At 46.6% G+C, this 21,534-nt stretch overlaps 1 protein-coding gene across 1 annotated transcript in view; it reads left to right on the forward strand.

The window, feature by feature from the left end:
* Positions 1-21,534, forward strand: part of LOC138267863 (collagen alpha-1(XXI) chain-like) — a 603,972-nt gene that overhangs the window by 331,320 nt on the left and 251,118 nt on the right. The window contains exon 4 of the mRNA XM_069217091.1: positions 17,558-17,723. Coding sequence (XP_069073192.1) covers positions 17,558-17,723 — 166 coding nt within the window. The remainder of the gene's footprint in view (positions 1-17,557; positions 17,724-21,534) is intronic.

Below are 21,534 nucleotides of genomic sequence, written 5' to 3' on the forward strand. Positions count from 1 at the left end.
ACAAGGTTTTTCATGCAGGATTCGCTAGAGGTTCCAGGGGGGTGGCCATCCTATTTCATCGCTCACTTCCAATAGTAGTTACCTCCACTACATCGGACCCGCAGGGTAGATTCGTAACGGTGACGGGTACACTACGCGGATCGACAATTAACTTTGTGTGTGCATACGCTCCCCCAGTTGGCTTTGAGGCCTTCTTATTAAATCTACGCCGGACGCTCACTGACCTCCCACAGGGACTCACGCTCATAGGGGGAGATTTTAATTCTGTGTTAGACCCCAACTTAGACGTTTCTGGCCCCGTCTCCTCGGTTAGAGCCGGGAGAGCATCCAGCTTAAGCGGATGGGCTACTAAGCTGGGACTGTGTGAGGTATGGAGGACATGGCACCCCAGGGCAAGACAATACACCCACACTTAAGCGGCTCACCACTCTCAGGCAAGAATTGACCTGGAGTTCATGCCTGCACTGGACATCTCTAGAGTCACTGGCGCAGAGATATTGGCCCGAGGAGTCTCAGATCACTCCCCAATACGCATCTGAATGGGGAGTGCAACCCCCAATCAACGCCCTACGTGGCGCATGAATGCATGGTATTTGCAGGACGATGATTACACCTGTGAAATAAGGGAACACCTTACCCAATATTTTGATCACAACTTGGGATCAGTTCAGTCTCCAGGCACGATCTGGGCGGCATGTAAAGCCACTCTTAGAGGCTACGCGAAGCATCGCGTTCGCGCTCGGGAGAGAGCTCGGGACCAGCGGGTGACAGCCCTTGAGACAAGGGCCCTTGCACTGGAGCGGTCTACGACCACTGCCGCGTCGGCTTCAGTTCTGAGACGCCTAACAGTAATTAGTGAGGAAATAAAGCAGACGGTACTCGAGGCCGCAAAACATGCTTGGAGGGCATCGGCGGCCCGTGTCTATGGATGGGGTGATGAAAACGGCAAACTCCTTCATTGGTTGGCCTCGAGCCCCTTGGCCAACAGAGTTGTCCCCGAAGTAGTGGACGAGGCAGGCTTGGTCGAGAGAACCCCCAGTGGAATTGAGAGGAGCTTTGCCTCCTACTACGCTAAGTTATATGCAGTGCGTCACCGCCCGCTAGCTGAAAGGGAGTCCCCTCTCCTGAACGATATTACTCTCCCTAGTATCTCACATACGACTAGGATGAGCCTGGATGAAGCCATAAACCTGGCCGAAATTACAACAGCCATAGCTGGCCTGGCATCGGGTAAAACACCCGGACCGGATGGCTTTCCGGCTGAGCTCTATAAAAGATGCGGGGACATCTTAGCCCCCCACCTTCTTAACATGTTTGATGAAGCAGAGAAGACTGGCCGCTTCCCCACTGGAATAGACCAAGCCACAATAGTGGTGATCCCAAAGACACAGCCGCCCTCACCCAATCGCTCGACTTACAGACCAATCTCCCTGCTAAACGTGGAGATCAAAGTGCTATCAACAGTACTTGCTACAAGACTGAAAGCGGTGCTCCCCACACTGGTACACCCAGATCAGTGCAGCTTTATGCCTTCCCGCAGCACGAGACACTGCATAAGGAGGTTGCATGTCTCGCTGGCTCAACACGGCACCCTGACTCGATCCCCCCTTGCTCTCCTCCTGATAGACTTTGAAAAAGCCTTCGACACAGTGGACTGGTCATATCTAGAGCAAGTCCTAAGAAAAAACAGCTTTGGGCCCAGGTTTTGAGGCCTTGTTAAACTACTTTACTCCAATCCAACCGCCTGTATTCAGATAAACGGTGTGGCCTCCTATCCATTCCCTATCCGTCGCGGGACACGGCAAGGATGCCCGTTGTCCCCGCTGCTCTTCGCCCTAGCGATTGAACCGTTGGCCACGCTGTTGAGAGAGGACCCGCTGGTGACGGGCTGGGCATGGCCAGCGAGCCCGGAAGACCGGGTAGCATTGTACGCAGATGACGTTCTCCTCTACCTTTCCAACCCAGCGAGGAGTGGCCCCCGTGTCTTAGAACTCCTGGAACTCTTCTCACAGGCCTCGGGTTTAACCTTAAATCCTAGTAAATCCCTGCTGATCCCCCTGCACCCCTCTAGAGACTGCATAAGCTGGCAGGAAAACATCCCAATCCGCCGTAACAGTTTTAAATATCTAGGAGTCCATATAACGCTGCTTCCTGAACTAACATGGGAACTTAATATCGCACCACTCCTTAAGAAGACCAAAAAAGATCTTCAACGCTGGCGGGATCTACCACTCAACATACTGGGTAGAGTCGCATTATACAAGATGATGATACTCCCCAGGTTTTTACACCAACTGCAGAACTTCCCACACCGAATCCCCCGGAAATGGTTTAGCGATATTGAGTCGACTGCGCGTCAATACCTATGGTACGGCTCCCGAAACAAACTATCCCTTGTTACATGTCAAAGGGACATCTGTGAAGGGGGACTGGGGATGTCCAACATTTAGTTTTACTACCTGGCCATGCGCCTACAGGTGATTAACGACTGGCTATCCGGGGGCTGGATGGACACCACATATAGATTGGAGCTCCAGGCGCTGGGTTACAATGGGGTTTTCGATGCTCTATACGGGGGAACGATTCCACAAACTATCCCTGAAGTCACTGGGCTGGTGTTGATGGGGTGGCGAGCGGCACAGAAGACCACGGGGTGGTGGCCTTGACTAACGCAACAGACACCTCTCTGGCAGGGGAGGTGGCTGAGGGAAGTTTCCACGCTGGGGGGGTTCCGGAAGTGGGACATTATAGGGATATCCACGCTGGGGGATGTCTGGGGAGACTCACAAATCCGGTCTTTTGAGGAACTTCACATTCTTTAAATAAGACCCAATTTCATAAGTACCTTCAACTCAGGCACGCCTTGTCAGTACACTTACAATTGGGGGACAACATCCCAGAACACAGCCCTCTCGAGGCGAAGGTCATGATGGGACACCTAAACAAAGGAGGGATCTCCCAGATTTATCGAGTCATCCTTACAAATACCTTCCCCCCCTTGAGAAACTTCACCGGAAATGGGAGGGTTGGGTGGTCCCCTTGGAAGACCTAGATTGGAGAGACGCGCTGGCAACACCCCGAACATTGGCCATATCTTCACGATTTCAAGTGTTACAAACCCTCTACTTACACTCAGCCTACCTCACCCCCAAAAGGCTCCACCAAGCTCACCTCCGCCCCACAGATGAGTGCCCCCGTTGCTTTCAGGTAGGCGCTGACTTCTTCCATATGATTTGGACCTGTCCAATTATAGAGTCATACTGGGGGTCAGTCCTGGGGGAGATCTCTGAAGCCCTACAGACTGAGATAGAGGCATCCCCGATCCCGCTTTTGTTGGGGGCCATGGATGGGATGGGGCTAAGCAAAGCCAGTCGCACTTTCCTGGGTAGGGCATGCTTGGTGGCGAAGAGAGACATCATGTCAGATTGGAAGGCCGCAAAAGCTCCGACCCTCGCCAAATGGAGACGAGGAATCGACTGGTGCGCAAGATGTGAAAAACAAATATATGAGGTGAGGGGATGCCCAGACAAATACAACAGAGTATGGGGAAACTGGGACAGTCAACTGGACGGCTGATTAACTTATTAGAGTAGAACTCCCTGGAGACTCCCTAGAGATACCGTTTGACCCGCAGGAAGTGACGCAACTAGCTGCAAGCCCTGATCTGTAATAACGGAAGGGCCAGACCCACAAAGGGTGGTGTGATGACGAAGTGGAACCCCAGCAGATAATGTGGCAACGGGGACTGCAGACCCCACGCTCGAGTGATGGGACCAGACCCAGACTCTAATCCACATCCTAGACCACAAGGAACTGGACAGGGTCATTAAGGTTATTAAGGTCATTAAGACTATTAAGACGAACATCTAGGATGTAGAAGATGTTATATCCTAAAGATGGTGTTGAGTTGTCGGTGGTTGTCGGTATTTGTTTACTTTGTTTTCTTTGTTTTCATTGTTGTAATGTGTTTATGCTGTTTCATTTAAAAAAAATGAATAAAAATCTTTATAAAAAAAAAAAAAGATTTCTTCTTTTTCAAGTGGGCAGGCCAGGGTCTCCCTCTCTGAAGGGCTTAGTTTGAGTAACTGAGCCTCCACAAAGTAACTCAATCCCTCCTAGAGGTCAATGCTTTGGTTTGTGTATAGCTGAGTATCAGAGTAATGAAAGCATGCTGTCTTTTCGTGGGTGTCAGTGCACATGGTGCCCTGTTTGTGCTAAACTTAAGGTATAGTAGCCCTGGCTCAGTGAGCCCACAGAAGATTTTCCATCATCCGGCCTGATTTGTTGCTGTGGTCATAGTATTTATTGTCAAGTTGTGCAAGAAGGTACATGGACTTGTTGGCTTCAAGGCCCCTGAGTTAGACCCTAACCACCAGGATTTTCCTCCATATTTTAGGGGAGTAGGTTTGCTTATGTTTCATCTCGAGGTCCATGCCCAGTTTAAGGCGTAGAGCCTCACGGAATTTATGGAGGCATGAGGGCTCCACTATGAAAAGACCTTGGAGGACTGACTTCAGGGCATCCCAGAGGGTGGACACACTGACTTCTCCAGTACCATTATGAAGGAGATACTCTTTGATTCCCTTTGTGGTGTTTTGCTGTTGACGCCAGGTCCCTTGGGAGATCATCTCAGGCCCTCCAGGTTCCGACTGCTCTTGGTCTCATACAGACCATATCCGTCAACTTGCAAGAGACTGAGTTGTGATCAGAGAGTCTGATAGGGTGCTGGTTGGAATCCTTCAGTGTCAGGAGAAAGCATTTATTTAAGACTATGTAATTGAGTCTTGAGTACGTCTTGAGAGCACCTAAATAATAAGAATAATTTCATATGAGAGGGGTGATGGGTTCTCCATGCATCCACCAGCCCCAGGTCCTCTAATTGTGTCTTGCCCACCACTGGCAATGCTGCAGATTTTCCTCTCCCAGTGTTGTCAGCAACAGGGGTAGGGTCCATAACTAAGTTAAAGTCTCCAACAATAATTATAAGCATGCTAGGCCAGGCCAATAAGGTGTGGATCATCTCTGTGAGAAAGGGTTCTGGTTCCTGATTGGATCTATACACTGATGCTATTGCAAATGGCTGCCCATGAAGTGTAACTCGAATGGCAACAATGGACCCTCGTTATCTCGAAGTTGCTCTTTCCCTATCATAGGATGGATTAAGATACACACACCATTGGTTTCTTGTGACCGGAGGAGAAATATTGACCCGGGAAGTCCCCAGATTTCAGAAGGTAATGGTCTAGCTTCAGTAGGTGGGTTTCCTGTAGTAGCATTATATCAGCTCAGAGAATGGAGAATTTGCATACAATTAAATGCTTTTTGCTAGGGCTGTTCGGGCCCTGAACTTTGTAAATAAGAAGGTGGTGCGCATTACAAGGTTACTAAGCGACAAGGCGGGGCCACAGGTAACCAAGATGACCAGCAGAGTAGTGGCTGGATGCAGACGACTGTTCCCTCCCAAAGCCCTAATTTCCCCAAAACAACACTGAATAAGAACACAAAACAAACAAAGAAGAACAATGTAGCTGGAACATTCTCTATGTGCCTTCTGAATGACATCTGCACTCCAATATGGAAGAAACGTTCAACCCTGACGGGAATAACGTCTATGTCAACACCATTCAAGGACATGTCCCACACAGGCCAGCCATGCCTGCTTTCACAGCAAAACATTCCTAAGTCTGCTGTGGGCCCTGGCAGTACTTACATCGTAACTCAAGCACCTTGACGATCCGATGTCAGGATCAATTAAAGGTCATCTTATGGTCTGTATTAGACCTGACAGCCTTAGGTCTGGGGGTGATCTTCCCCCAAACCTTTTGCCTGCTTGCCTCATATTTTTGCTGACCAGTGCTAAAGTGCATGTGCGTCTCCCGTAAAACAGGGTAACATTGGTGTGTACATAACTGGCATATTTAATTTACTTATAAGTCCCTTGTAAAATAGTATACCATATCCCCAGGGCGTGCAAACTGAATGCTACTAGTGGGCCTGCAGTACTGATTGAACCCACCTAAGTAGCCATTTAAACATGTCTCAGGCCTGCCACCTTAGAGCCTGTGTGTGCAGTTTATTGCCATTTTGACTTGGCATTTAAAACCCTTTGACAATTCTTAAAATCCCCTTTTATTAAAAATAAGTCACCTCTAAGGTAGGCCATAAGGTAGGACCTAGGTAGGCCATAGGTCAGGGTGCTCTGTAAGTAAAAGTTAGGGCATGTAATTTTAGATTTTGCATGTCATAGTAAAGAAAAACACCTAAATGAATTTCCCATCACTGTGAGGACTACTCCTCTCATAGGCTAGCATTGGGAATGCCTTAACATTTTTTAAAGCTGTAATTCCTGATTATAAAGGGGTAGCAATAGCATGTTTCATATCTTCGGAAAGGTAATGATAAATCCTCTTTACTGGTAAAGTCGGATTTAACATTACTGTTGTGGAAATGCCACTCTTAGAAAGTAAAAATGGAGCAGAATAGGAAAACTCCATGCAATTCTTGAATAAATGAATGATATAATGTAATTGTGTTTATAGTACTGTGTTTTGTTATTGGTTTGATGTATAATATAGGATTGATGTCCTTTGTTTTTTTAGTTTGTGGGCTTAAAATATTGTCCAAAGTGTGGTGTTTGTCTTAAGAATATGGAAACTGTATAAATGTGTTTCTTAAAATGACTAAAGGTTTAACTAAATAACTTAGATCAAACGTCTAAGTTTACGACTTTGGGAATTCACAAAGGACATTTACGAGTATTATCTTTACATCGCACTCTGGATAGTGTAGTACTCGTAAATGCCCTTTGTGAATTTCCCAAAGTTGCAAACCCTAGACTGTTGTTCTAAGTTTAGACCAAAAGTTTAAGTTTACCTTTGTGAATCAGGCCCTGACCCCACCAAATAGGACACTTCTGGACCTACTGCTGCACTCTGTCAGAAGAATCGCCGTATTGCATCAAGGACTGTTACTCTGCTGGACTGCTGACCTTGAACGACTGCTTTTCTGCTTTGCTGACCTGCTGCCTGCTGCTTTCTGACCTTTCTGAGGGAGAGCTGGACTCTGCCTTGCACCGCAAAGTGCTCTCCAAGGTCTTGTTGGCTTGCCTCCTATTGCTTGAGATTCAGAGATATCAAAGTCTCTACCTCTAGTTCTGTGTCTGGTTCACTGGAAGAGGATCCAGATACTTGCACTAACGAAATCAATGCATCCCCTGCCTGCTGGAAGCAGCAACCGATGCATCGACCTTGCTGCAAGAGTGAAACCGGTGCATCACAGTTAGGGCCTAAGCAGCACTTCTGGAACCCCTGCATCAACCAATGCATCCCCTGCCTGCTGGAAGCAGCACCCGGCGTACCGGTGTTGATGCAGTACTGAAATTGCTGCATTGCGGCCATCACTGAAGGAAGATTGACGCATCCCTTCAACAGCATGAAGACATCTGGTACATCGGCTTCAAAATCATTGCATTGTGGATTCAACATTTGTCTTAGGAAACCAGAGCATCGCCATCAACAGAAAAATCAAAGCATCCCGCGATTGCGGGAGTGACATTAGCGCATCTACCGACGCAATGTCCCCGCATCTCAGGCTTGCAACCAGGATTTAGGTACTCTGGGGCATATTTATACTCCGTTTGCGCCGAATTTGCGTCGTTTTTTTTCGACGCAAATTCGATGCAAAACTAACTCCATATTTATACTTTGGCGTTAGACGCGTCTAGCGCCAAAGTTCATGGAGTTAGCGTCATTTTTTTGCGTGAACACCTTCCTTGCATTAATGATATGCAAGGTAGGCGTTCCCGTCTTAAAAAATGACTCCGATGCTATTGCGTCGGATTTATACTCCCGGGCAAAAATGACGCCCGGGAGTGGGCGGGACTAAAAAACCCGCATTTGCGCCGGATTTTAGCGCCTGGGTCAGGGCAGGCGTTAAGGGACCTGTGGGCTCAGAATGAGCCCAGAGGTGCCCTCCCAAGCCCCCAGGGACACCCCCTGCCACCCTTGCCCACCCCAGGAGGACACCCAAGGCTGGAGGGACCCATCCCAGGGAAGAAAAGGTAAGTTGTGGTAAGTTTTTTTTTTATTATTATTTTTGTGGCATAGGGGGGCCTGATTTGTGCCCCCCTACATGCCACTATGCCCAATGACCATGCCCAGGGGACAAAAGTCCCCTGGGCATGGCCATTGGGCAAGGGGGCATGACTCCTGTCTTTGCTAAGACAGGAGTCATGTTAATGGCATCTGGGCGCAAAAAGAAAATGGCGCAAATCGGGTTAAGACGATTTTTTTGCCTCAGCCTGACTTGCCCCATTTTTGGACGCCCAAACGCCATTTTTCCCTACGCCGGCGCTGCCTGGTGTACGTTGTTTTTTTTCACGCACACCAGGCAGCGCCGGTCGGCTAACGCCATTCAATAAATACGGCGCCCGCATGGCGCTTCAGAATGGCGTTAGCCGGCGCTAATTTTTTTGCGCAAAACTGCGTTAGCGCAGTTTTGCGTCAAAAAGTATAAATATGGCCCTCTGTTTTCCAGGCCTGCGGGGCTCCTATACCTGGCCCGCATTCCATCGCAGGCAGCTTGAACTGGTCCAGTGTGAGCTCAAGTAACCTCTACATTGGTAAGTGCTAGAACTCTTTTATTCTTCTAAAATTCATATCTCAACTTCTACTCATTGGATTTTTGTTGTTTTGGTCTTGATTTATTTATACAAATATTGTCTATTTTTCTAGCCTGGAGTAGAGTCTTTTTGGGGTGTTTTCATTGTGTTACTGTGCATATGTATTGCACAAATACTTTACGCATTGCCACTTTAGATAAGCCTGATTGCTCTGTGCCAAGCCACCAGAGGGTGAGCACAGATTATGCTTTAGTGTATATCTGACTTACCCCGACTGGAGTGGCCATCCCTACTTGAACTAAGTGCACACCCCTGCCAACTAAAGAAACAATTTCTAACAGTCTGAACTAGAGGTCAACAAGGACTGCAGGGTCAGCATCAACATGCCACTAACTTTGCACATGTTCAAGGGCTGTCTACCATTCTACAAGGATTTCCTCCTTTGTGGTGATGCCCCTTATGTGCCCCTTTGGTACTTGTGTTCATTCTTGGCATTTCGGTTGGAGTGGCTCTCTTGGGGCATCTGTCTCTGGCACTGGTGAGGGTATATTTGAAAACTGAGCACAAGTCTTCCAGAGATGTGAGGGACCAATTCTTACTCTGCCATTCGAACAGTATACGAAACGAATGTCCCCAATGATATTTAACCTTGTTTTCACACAGTAACTTTGTAATTGGGTATAACAATCATCTCTTGATCAGTGTGATCGGAGATAGATCCTGAAAGATTTGAATATTGTTGCCATTGTATCTTATCGGGCCACTGCACCTCACAGCTTCCAATGACATCTCTTTATCTTTGAAGTAGTGAAAACACATAAGAATGTCAGGAAGGCATTTTGAGGCCACATTTCAGGGCCTGCATCTGTGTACCGTAACAATGCACTGGGGAACTGGCCCATTGAGGAGGGAGTCCGCCAGGTTTTGAATGAAAGCTTTCATGTCCTAGCCGTCTTTGCCCAGGGACATCCCCAAATCCGAAGGTTGCATCCGCGAGACCAGTTTTCAAGATCTTCCTGCTTCTCTTGGAGTGTAATCAATTGGTCAGTCATAGTGACCAAACTGGAGTGATATTCCTCAGGCTCCAAGGTACGCTCATTTTGGGTTGTTTCTAGTTGACCACTCTAATCCCCAGTTCTTGTAGGACTTTCCGGAGCTGTGATCAATTCTATTTAAGGTTCACCTGGACTGTGCCCAATTCAGCCTTAATCTCTGCAAAGATGTGGGTCACACCTGGTTGCTCCCTGCTCTCGACCCTGGACCACTGCAGATGGCACCGGTGCCACAACTGTGGAGTTTCCTTTCTGGGTGGAGGGAGTGAGTCTGGAGTAAGACCTTGATAGTAGAATCATGTTTATGCCTAGTAGTGGTCATGCCGCAGGTCTTGCTTGCAGCCGGAAGCCTCTAGTCCCATACACTGGCCAGGGACAGTCATAAGCCAAGTGTACCCACCACCTGATCACCCGAGTTCCCCTAGAGGGCTGTCGGAAAGGGGCACCATGGTCAACCCTCTTGGTGATTGATGTGCTAGCGTCATTCGATCTCAAGAGTTTGGGAGGGGCACAGTGGCGTAATGAAGCTCGGCAACAGTCTACAAAGTCACCACTCACGGTCCCTCTGTCAGTATCACCGCAATCCCCCAGTAGCCATTACTATACTGTCAATTAGGGGGATATAAATTCACACTCCTCCATCTCTGCTGGCCAAGGGGCAAGGAATAACCCAATCCTGTCCAGCACCACTGCAGGAAGCTCACCATGTATGGTTTGGGTCCTTCTGTAACACTGTCTTCTACCACGGCAGCTCCGGCAGCCTGAAATCTCTGAAAGAAGTGTACATGTCCCCAAGCACACCTCGATCACAGGGGCTCAGATCTCTGCCTTCTCAGTCCCTAGCACAGTCTGATACTCAGAGGGCTCTGATGGTAGAGGAGAGGGCCCGTCCCGGGCTGCAGCCCTTCACCACTTCTCTGGGGTCTCAAAGCAGGTTTCCAAGTTGTGTAAATGTCCAAGTAAGACATGGTTCCATGTAGCTCATGCAGTGCCGGGCCTACGCCCCTCAGAAGCCTCCCCATGCACCAGCCCCTCTCTCGCTGGGGCCATGCACGCCAGCAACCTTTAGGGCACAGCCATCTTGCGACATCCCCTGTGACCCCAGGTTTTGTCCTCCAGTGCTTCAAGGAGCCCAAGACTGCACATCAACTGGCATGGGGGCCTCACCCGCCAGTTGCGATCAGTGGGGACCTCAGCTAGTGTTGTTAGAGATGCGGCCTGTCCAGCCCCGGGTGAGTGCTCCCACCTTGGGCTTGGCCACACCCTGATCCTTCTGCTTTTATTAAAGTAGTGACACCCTGACAAAGCTGTTATGACTGCCTTTTGATGAATGGTTTGTATTGAATGGTGTATGTGTAGGGTTACTGTGGTTATAGCAATCATGTTTCTCTAGGGATGTGACCTATTAGGAAGGGGGTCAACATAGGTATTTCCACCTGCCATCATGTATATATTTTTTTAATGAATGTGCAGTATCGAGTACTGTGCACATAATGAGGTACTTTTCCTTGCAAAAGGACCCAAGCTGCACAAAACTGAAAAGGTTCAAATAGGCCAAAACTGCTTTTCAATTGTTTGGGTTCCTGTTCAGAGTAGCTCTGGCCTTGCCGTTTGGGCTGGAATGTTCCTTTCTTGATGAAGACTGATTTGCTTATGGCTGGATCCTGTCTGAGGTGGCATGTTGGGTGAAAGAATGATGCAGTGGAATGCAGCCTAGAGTAATTACCAGTAGCTGAAATTAATTGAAACATTTCACCCCAATACTTTTTATATAACTCAGAGTGACATCATATTTGCGAGGGAAATGCCCGGACATGGGTCCTGTACTCACTGTGCCTTAGGACTCAGGCTACACCTGATTGAAGAGGCCAAATAGGTCGAAACCAGTACTTGCTTGTGTTTCTGTTCAGGTAGGGCCTGGCCTGGAGGCGAGATTTGGACTATTCCCACTCGAGCAGGTTCAACTCTTATTTATATAGGGCTGGTTCCTGTCTGGTGTAGTATAGTGGGTAAAAGCACAGTGGACCAGAACATGGCCCAGAGTAATTACCAGTGGCTGAGATTCATTAAAGCATTTCCCCCATAACTTTTGTGGTGTAACTCTGTACTATTTGTAATGAGGGCCTTAGTTGTTTTTGTTGCTTTTGTGTCTCACACACTGTAAAAACAAAGGGAAAAGATAGTTGCCTTAATTTGCCTCAGAACATTTAATGATGTATCATTGATTTAATGCTCAGATCTGCTCTAGTATGCCTATTTAGGCACCATTTTATTTATGTCTGTGAATGGAGTTGTCCTTAGGCAACCACAGTTAATACAAAGGACAGGAAGCTCTGCTCTTATGTCCTAGTGTTTATAATAGCCAGTCTCACACCCTCAGAGAAGGTTCTCAAAAGAAGCTTCACCTCTTAACCCAATGCAGTCTTTTTCTCGTAGGATTCTCATACCTAAATGATGGTGGTTGGGGAATTAAATAGACAAAATTGGTTCTGTGCTCTTATATTACAGTTCCTAGGTTGAACTAGCACAGTTAATCCCGACAGCAGATGAGTTGGCCTTTTCCTACTCTCCCCCAGCACTTATAGAGGTTACTGATCATGAGTTTCCAATCATTTTAATTTGTGAGCATACAGACCAGGATATGCACATGGCAATCAGGATTGGCTGAGTCCAAGGCTTAAAGATAACCTGTTTGGAATCCCTTTAAAATGGATGGGAGAATAATATACTGTCACCCAAACGTTTGGCACATACAACCCAGTATTTTCTGGCTCAGATTTTTGCAACACTTTTGGAATGTGTGTAAATCACTAAGCCCCTCAGATAAGAGTCTCAAAAGAAGCTTCACCTCTGAACCCAATGCAGTCTTTTTCCCATAGGATTCTCATACCTAAATGATGGTGGTTGGGGAATTAAATAGACAAAATGGATTCTGTGCTCTTATATTACAGTTCCTAGGTTGAACTAGCCCAGTTAATCCAGACAGCAAATGAGTTGGCCTTGTCCTTCTCTCCCCCAGCATTTATAGAGGTTACTGATCATGAGTTTCCAATCATTTCAATTTGTGAACATACAGACCAGGACATGCACATGGCAATCAGGATTGGTTGAATCCAAGGCTTAAAGATAACCTGTTTGGAATCCCTTTAAAATGCATGGGAGAAAAATATACTGTCACCCAAAAGTTTGGCACATACAAGCAAGTATTTTCTGGCTCCATTTTTGCAACACTTTTGGAATGTGTATAAAGCACTAAGCCCCTCATTACAAGGCTGTGATGACGGTCGGACCGCCACCGATGTGGCGGTCCAACAGCCACATTACGACAGTTGTGCTTCGGTATGACTGCCAGCACCGCCACTTCTCCTCCACTGAAGGGGCTGGCGGCGCTGACAGTTCTAATCCGCAAGGACAGTGCTGCAAAGAGAACTGCCCTGGGGATTATGAGTCCCTTCTCAGCCCACAATTACCTGGCAGTAGCCCCGCCATGTAAAGGCTGGCGGAGACAGGGAGCCCCATGGGGGTCCCTGCACTGCCATGCACTATAGCATGGGCAGTTCAGGGGCCCCCATGGCCAGCCCTGTCACACTTTTCACTGTCTGCTTTGCAGACAGTGAAAAGCCCAATAGGTGCTGGTGCACCCTATGCATCGCAACATTGCCATCTGCTCTAGTATAAGCCCGTACTTCAATGTTGTGGGCTGTTTCCTGCTGGGCCAGTGGGTGGAAACTCTGTTTTCACCTGCTGACCCAGCGGGAAACTCTAAATGGGGGCTGTGGGAAGGGGACCGCACTGGCAGTAACCCGACCGCAGGACTTTGGCGGAGGGCCTTTTCGGTGCGCCAAAGTCATAATGAGGAGCTAAGAGTTGTAGGTTCCCAGAGAGGTAAAACTAATTTTGTTATACTGACTAGATCACTGTCAGAACCAGAAATACAAGACAGTGGGACACCACTTGCATATAGATTAATGGAATTCTCTCTCAGTTAGCACTAGAAATGATAATCTCTGAGAAATCACTTGTCTGAAACTGTATCCTTGATGCTGTAGTACCTGGGCTTTGCTGTTCTTGTGTGAGGCGGAAATAAAAGATTATTGAATAATAGAGGGTTTTAAGTGGGATGTTATTTTAACATCTCAGAGGAGGATATCTATGGTTTAAATACAATGGCTGTTGCCAACATAAACAGGCCATTCTCTCCAAACATTAGGAGGGTAGATTTTATGTCTCAAAGAAGTGGAAGACTTTGGGGAAAATAATATACCCTAGGACAAGGCCTGTAACTCTAGTAGCCACGTAACAGATACACTGTTTTTTATTAACATACGTTTATTAAAGGGTAAGGAAGAGCATAAGGAGTCTCACTTTAGGTCACTTTTGTGGAGAGAGGGATCATGAGAGGTGCTTGTCTGTACAGCCACTTTTTTCTGGCAGGGTATCCTGACTTTTTTTGTTCCTCACCAATATTTGTCAGTACCCTCTATGAATTTGACACTGAGAATTTTGAAGGACTTTATGAACTAACTAGGATTCCATTATAATTTATGATTCTATATTATTGAGCCTTCTTGGCTAAAACTTTACATTTTTCTGTAATGTTCTATTAGTAATTCTTTATTAAATCTTATAGCCTAATTCTGATCTAGAGCTCAGTTCTTGAGTGATCCTAGTTTCTAAATTGGTTTTATTTTGCCAAATTTGCCCGATTGAAGGTGAGGGTGGTCTTTTACTGCAAGATCAATGAGAAGGGTTGCATAGCTGAATTAAAATTTTAGGGTTTTGTGATATTGGGTTTCAGGAAATGATTGGGGTTCGGCTCACACAATAGTCATAATCAGTAATGTAAAACTGTACATTTTCATCGAAAATGAAAACAGAACACTACATTTGAATATTATAAGAAAGGTGATTTCTAATTTTATTTGAGCACAAATATTACACCTGAGGCGCTTTTAGGTCCCTGCAACTACGAACATACTAAAAAAGACTTAGGCCCTCATTCCGACATTGGCCGGCGGCGGTCGCCGCCGGCCTGTCGGGGGCCGCCAGAATACCGTTCCGCGGTCGAAAGACCGCGGCGGTGATTCTGACTTTCCCGCTGGGCTGGCGGGCGGCCGCCTTCAGGCCGCCCGCCAGCCCAGCGGGAAAGAGGCTTCCACGATGAAGCCGGCTCGGAATCGAGCCGGCGGAGTGGAAGCTGTGCGACGGGTGCAGTTGCACCCGTCGCTTATTTCACTGTCTGCGGAGCAGACAGTGAAATACATTTAGGGGCCCTCTTACGGGGGCCCCTGCAGTGCCCATGCCAGTGGCATGGGCACTGCAGGGGCCCCCAGGGGCCCCGCAACCCCCCCTACTGCCATCCGGTTCCCGGCGGGAGAACCGCCGGGAACTGGATGGCGGTAGGGGGGGTCGGAATCCCCTCGGCGGCGCAGCTAGCTGCGCCGCCTTGGAGGATTCCTATAGGCGGCGGTACACTGGCGGTTGCCGGTCCGACCGCGGCTTTACCGCCGCGGTCGGAATGCCCATTGAAACCGCCAGGGTCGGAATGAGGGCCTAAGTGATGAAGGCAATACACAGTTGCAGGCTTGGCAAGTTAATCTTCATCTACGTACTACTATAATGTAAGATCACCAAAATACTGAGGTGCATAAAGGAAGCTGGCCACAGTGTCAATACCTTGCAATAGTTAGCACTAGACAAACCAGGAAGACCAGATGACAGTTAAAAAAGAAGATAGAGGCTTGCATTACTGTTCATGAGTGATAAAACAAAAGCTGAAACCTAGAGACTGTTGCCTTGACCTTCCCGCTATGTGAGCGATTGTACAATTTTGGGATAGGTAATCTCAGATTACAACCATCATATTTATATTAAATATGTACTTGTCAGAAACGAACCACAGAGAACATGATAAAGAAGAGGAAATCCATATAGAGTTGGGCAGAGGAAGTGGTAATCACACAATGAATAATTCTCCAACGGCAGAGAATCCTTGATTGGAGTATTTATCACTTCCTTCAAAAAGCAGTTCATTTTTCGTTACCACACAACTCTATATTAGGCCTTTACTTTGGGATTAGTAAACAATATTCCTGACTGTATGGAGGGCAAGCATTAGGAGAAAACGTCCAAGAAAAATAACTGTGGCAAAATGAAGCAGAGAATTGAAACGGGTAGTGGAAAGAGAAACAGGAGAACAATAAAGGCAATATGTGGTACATTCCACCACAGCGTATTCCGAAGTGCTAGGCACCGCCCAGTAATTGATGAACTCTATTTTTTTTAATTTAGCAGGATTTATACCATACTGGGGTAAAGCAAGAGGTGCAGTAAATAGAACATGATTGAGGCATGAGGGATGAAAGTGGTATATATCTGACAAATTCATAGAGAGTAGGCCACTCATTGTTTCCTACAGACGAGGAAATATTAAAGACAATGAAACAGAAGGACATTGAGAAATCTTCGTAAGGCACAATGCCAATGGACTTCTCCAGTGGAGTAATTATCTCATTGCTTTCACAACCACACAGGTGAGCTCAGTTAGCTCCACGCTTTAAACTATATACCATTACAGCTCACTGTTTTTATTTCAGCAAAAACTATGTGAGGAGTAGAAGTGACACCACACCATCACCACCAAGACAATATCACAAGAATTCACTTTACGTGGCTGTTCCCTAAAAGATTTGAAAGATGTGACATCATTTAAGCTTTGGCCCTCTGAAAAAGTAGAAAAAGAATACAATAAGTGTAAATTACTCAATATTCTCAAAAATGCTAAGACTGTAGTTGTGGATGACAACAGGCTCTCTGCAGGTCACACTTGAAACACACGATTACCCACAACCATCGGTTCTTGTTGCCCAGAATACCTTACCGATAGCACTTAGATTGTTTCTATTTTTGAAGGATGGATATCTCGGGAGTATAGTGTTTTCAGTGGCAAACCCCTAGACGACGTCCATGCTAAGGCCATCTTGGTAATGAGAATCAGCAGCTCATGCAGCAGTAAATTACTGCAGTTCTGCAAAGGTCATTGGAAAGCATTGTTCTAAACTGCTAGAGGCACATTACCCAATACATGCATTTTAGTACAATAGTTCTCATCAGGGGAGGCTCCTCCACTATGATGGAGGAGCGTCGTCCCACTGCCAGCGGTAGCATCTGCAAAACCTTTACAGTAAAACCATAATATTATTACTGTAAAAAGGGGTGGGGCCACGGGCGTGACAGGAACAGAGGGGGAGGGCACAGCACTCCCCTTCAGTGCGCATGTATGTTTGGCTGCCGCCTCGGGCAGGCCAAACATACATGCACCCTAGGCTCTCTCCAACCCGGCACTGTCGGGTTGGAGACAGCAGGCAGAGATCCCCACTCTGCATCTGAGTGCCCTAGCGGGCACTCCGTCCCATCCTAACACTGCTTTCATGCTGTCAGCAGTATGAAAGCAGCGTTAGGATTGGATTCAGGGCAGGCTGGGAGACTGTGCCTGCTGTGGAGGACCGGAGCGGATCGGAGCGGCAAGGTGTGGTGCAGCAAAAAAGGTACTTTTTTTTATTATATATTTTTTTGCCCTCCACGTGCTGTGTTGCCCAGCCCCTTTTCCCTCACGTAAGCTGTGACTGATTCTCACAAACGTTCCCTATGTTGCACAGAAATGGGCATAGTTTATTACAAAGTAAAAATATTAAAGTGAAGGTAAAACACAAGTTGGGTTCTTCTTAAATCTGTGTTTGCACTTGCACAAGTCTCCTGATTGCATTAGAGCAACAAAGAGAAAAAATGATCTACAGCAAGTCAATGAATATAATGCCGACCCTAACCTGAACAAATCCCAATTAGCAGGCCGAAGAATAAATCAGTGCTCTTTTATCTCCCACAGAATCAGTGTGTCCCACCAGAATACCTGTTGCATCACGAGACGAGAAAGGATTTGAACTTCTAGTGGGGATGAAAATTCACAAGAAGGGGAGAAAAACTGCTGGATCCTTACTTTCTGAAAATGCATATCTCCTCACTCCTGATGTCGATGTGACGGAAAACACAAGGTAACATTTTGAAACCCATTGGGCAGGAAAGTTTACTTCATTTAGATTAATCTGCTTATCTGGCATCATTTATGCACTTTTCAAATATTTCAATTTTTCACCTTTTTTCAATTACCATCGGCAGTGTCTAATGAAAATTGATTGACAGGCATGAAGCACACGGGACACCTGATCAAGTTATGAAAATAATTAAATATTTTTATCTAAATGGATATACATATACATCCAAATATATATTTAGATATATATGTATATGTATATATATATGTATATATATATATATATACACACACACATATATATGTATATATGTATGTGTATGTATATATATATATATATATATATTTATATATATACATACATATAGATATATATACATATAGATACATATAACTGAAAGTAAGCCTCCTAGGCATAAAAGAAACTGCACTCCAAAGTTCTTAGATGAAAAAATTGATTTAATGGCAACGCGTTTCGATCAAACGATCTTCTTCACAGCCCATACATATATTACCTTAGGCAGTTGCCACTAGGTAGTTATAGTTCGGACCACGTTTTTTGTTTTGCTAATAACGTTGGCACCGCATGATGATTCTTCACAAGATTTTCTAAGAAAATACACCGCTTACTTGAACTACTGTCTGGAAAGTTTCAGGGTGATCCATCCCATGGGGGCCGAGGAATAGGGGGGTCCCAAAACACTTTTTCCCTATTCATTTTTCCGTAGGGATTTAGAACAGGATAGTGCCGAAGCTACAGGTTGGAATTACACCAAATTTGGCAGAAAGATAGGTCCTGGTCCAGAAAGAGACCTTTTCTTCTTTTGGTGTAAATCTGTTCAGTAGTTTTCGAGAAATTAAAGAAAATCCAAATTAGTATATCTCGGGATGCAAAGGATTCGCAACACTCCCGATCTCATGCTGAGATCTGATTGGCTGCCAACACTTCAACAAGGAAGCCGTTAAAGTGTTGGCAGCCATCTTGGGACTCGGTTGAGGCCAAGTCCCAGAATAAAGGAATTAAAAAAGGGACCATGGTACGTAAACCCTGACCCCTTAGCTCTGGTGCTGTGGACCTCCCCCAGGACTAAAAAGCATGTTTTTAAACATTTTTACCACAAATCTGCAACAGGATCATGAATCCGCAGTAAAGAAAATGTAAAAAAAAAACAAGAACAACTCCTGTGCTTGTTTTTAACTGAGCCCCCGGGTGGGCCAGGTCCCTGGGGCACTTTCTTCTTTTTAAGAGGCCACAGCCCTGGGGACCACAACCCCCCTGTGGTGAATTATAAAATATGAGTGAGGGACTGTGCACCCCCTGTGCACAGGAGAACACCAATCCCAGGGAAAAAATGATTTTAATAAGTGGTGGAGGCCCGATGGCCTCCCACACAGACCCAGGGACCACCATCTCCTGGGGCTATAATGAAATATGAACAGGGGGTTGCGCAGCCCCCTGGTGCCCTGGGGACCACCACCCCTGTGGCAAAAATGCTTTTAATAAGTGGGGAGGCATGGTGGCCTCCCTCATAGCCCCGGGGACCACCACCTCACAGATGCCATAATGAAATATGAGAGGGAGGCCACCTTGCAGCCCCGGGAATCACCACCTCCCTGGGGCGCATTCTAAATAATGTAAAAGGGGTCCGTTTCGGACCTCCATTATCCCCAGGGACCACCACCTCCCCAAGACTATGCCTACGTGTGATGGGGGTGCATGGCACCCCTTGAGGAGCCACTTTTGGCCCTGGGGACCACCACTCCCCAGGGCCAGCTCATACTGTGATCCGGGGAGCCCAGCCCTGGATATAGCTGCTTGCTGTGGCTTGGCTTCAGCTTTCAAGCTGCAGCCATGTCAAAGCAAACAGGCTGATTTTTGACAGAAGTATCTGTAAAACAGGTCCCGCTGTCAAAAACGGGACCTTACATCTCTGTTCCCTGCACTCAGGTATGTGTGCAGGGAACAAAGATGAAAGGTTTGCTTCAGCAACCATAGAGCTGCTACTTAATGCAGCTCCATGGTTGCTGAAGCTATGGGACCACGGGGAGGCCTTGAGACTTCCCCTGCAGTCCCAACTAGCCCGTGAAGGGATTGTTTTAAAAGAAAATAAAAAAATGCATGGACAGTGGGGGAGCCTTTGAGGGCTCCCCTGTGGTCCCAGATAGCCCATAAGTGGCTAAAAAATGCAAAAGAGATATTTATAGCTCAAATGTGAAGGTCACAGACCTGCACACTGAGCACTCAAGGTTCGAGTCTAGCCGTACTAATTTCCCTTTTATTAAAGTAAAAATATTTAAGGCTCAAACTGAAAGGTGATCTTACTCTTTTCAAATTGTGCAAAAATATCTCATTCTGAGTATGTTATATATCAAAGCCTAAGAAACTTGCTATCGCTTTCTCTCTCACTTTCAATCTCTTTCTCCCACTCACATACCCACTCAGACATTTATGCACCCACTCACAGACCCACTCAGACATTCATTAAGCCACTCGCAGAGCCACTCAGAGCCTTGTGCACCCACCCACAGCCCCAGTCAGGCCCTCACTCACCCCCTCACAGACCCAGTCAGACAGTTATGCACTCACTCACAGACCCACTCAGAGACCCTCACTATGCACTGTTACCTTAGGGCACGAGTTATAATTAGATGAGATAACTCTAACTATAACTCGTGAATTTCTTTGGTTTGGTAGGTTTAAAATGTGAGCCTAACTATAACGTCCCTGTAACCTTTGGAAAATAAAAATGTATTTGTCAATTAAAAAGAGTAAGATGACCTTTCAGTGTGAGTCTTAAACATTAGAATAAAAAAAAAAATACTGGAGAGAAACGACCAGGGCCACACCTGGATTCAAACCATTAATGCTCAGTGTGAAGGTCAGCGACTTAACACTTGAGCTATTTATCCTTTTTTATAATAGATATTTTTAGCAGCTTATGGGCTATCTGGGACTATGGAGGAAGCCTCTAGGCCTCCCTCGAGATCCCTGACTATATTTATTTATTTATTTTTCTTTTAATGCCCTTGCAGGCTGTCTGAGACTATGAGGGAAGCCTCAAGGCCTTCTCCGCGATCCCTGACTATATATATATATATATATATTTTTTTGTAATATACCCTTATGGGCTATCTGGGACAGCTGGGGCCCTCAAGGCCTCCCCTGCAGTCATGGTCTGTATTTATTTATTTATGTTGTAATATGCCCTTAAGGGCTATCTGGGACCGCAGGGGGATTCTCAAGGCCTCCTCTGCGGTCCCATTGCTCTAGCAAGCGGGCTTTTAAGAGCAGCTGTCTGGTTGCTGGAGCAATGTTTTTATCTCTGTTCCCTGCACACATATCTGCATGCAGGGAACAGAGATGAAAACTCTGCTTTTTGACAGCGGGACCTGTTCAACAGGTCCCACTGTCAAAAAGCAGAATGTTTGCTGTAACTTGGCTGCAGCTGTCAAAGCTGCAGCCAAGCCACAGAAAACAGCTAAGTCTCTGGGGTGGGCACCCTGGGACATAGTAGGAGCCAGCCCTGGGAGGTAGTGGTCTCCAGGGCCAATGGTGTCTCCATGAGGGGGGCCATGTGGCCCCCCTCCAACGTGATAGCCTTGGTACAGTGGTGGTCCCCAGGGCTTAGGGGTCTGAAATTGACCCCCTTTACATTATTTCATATTTGCCCCGTGGAGGTGGTGGTCCCCGAAGCTGTGGGGGTGCTGGGTGCCCCTGTGTTTTAAATATTTAAGGCCCCGAGAGGTGGTTGTCCCCAGGGCTGTGGTGGGCCACGTTGCCCCTGCATACTATTTACTTATAGCCTTGGGTA

This window comes from Pleurodeles waltl, chromosome 2_1, assembly GCF_031143425.1.
Source record: "Pleurodeles waltl isolate 20211129_DDA chromosome 2_1, aPleWal1.hap1.20221129, whole genome shotgun sequence".
Classification (NCBI taxonomy): domain Eukaryota; kingdom Metazoa; phylum Chordata; class Amphibia; order Caudata; family Salamandridae; genus Pleurodeles; species Pleurodeles waltl.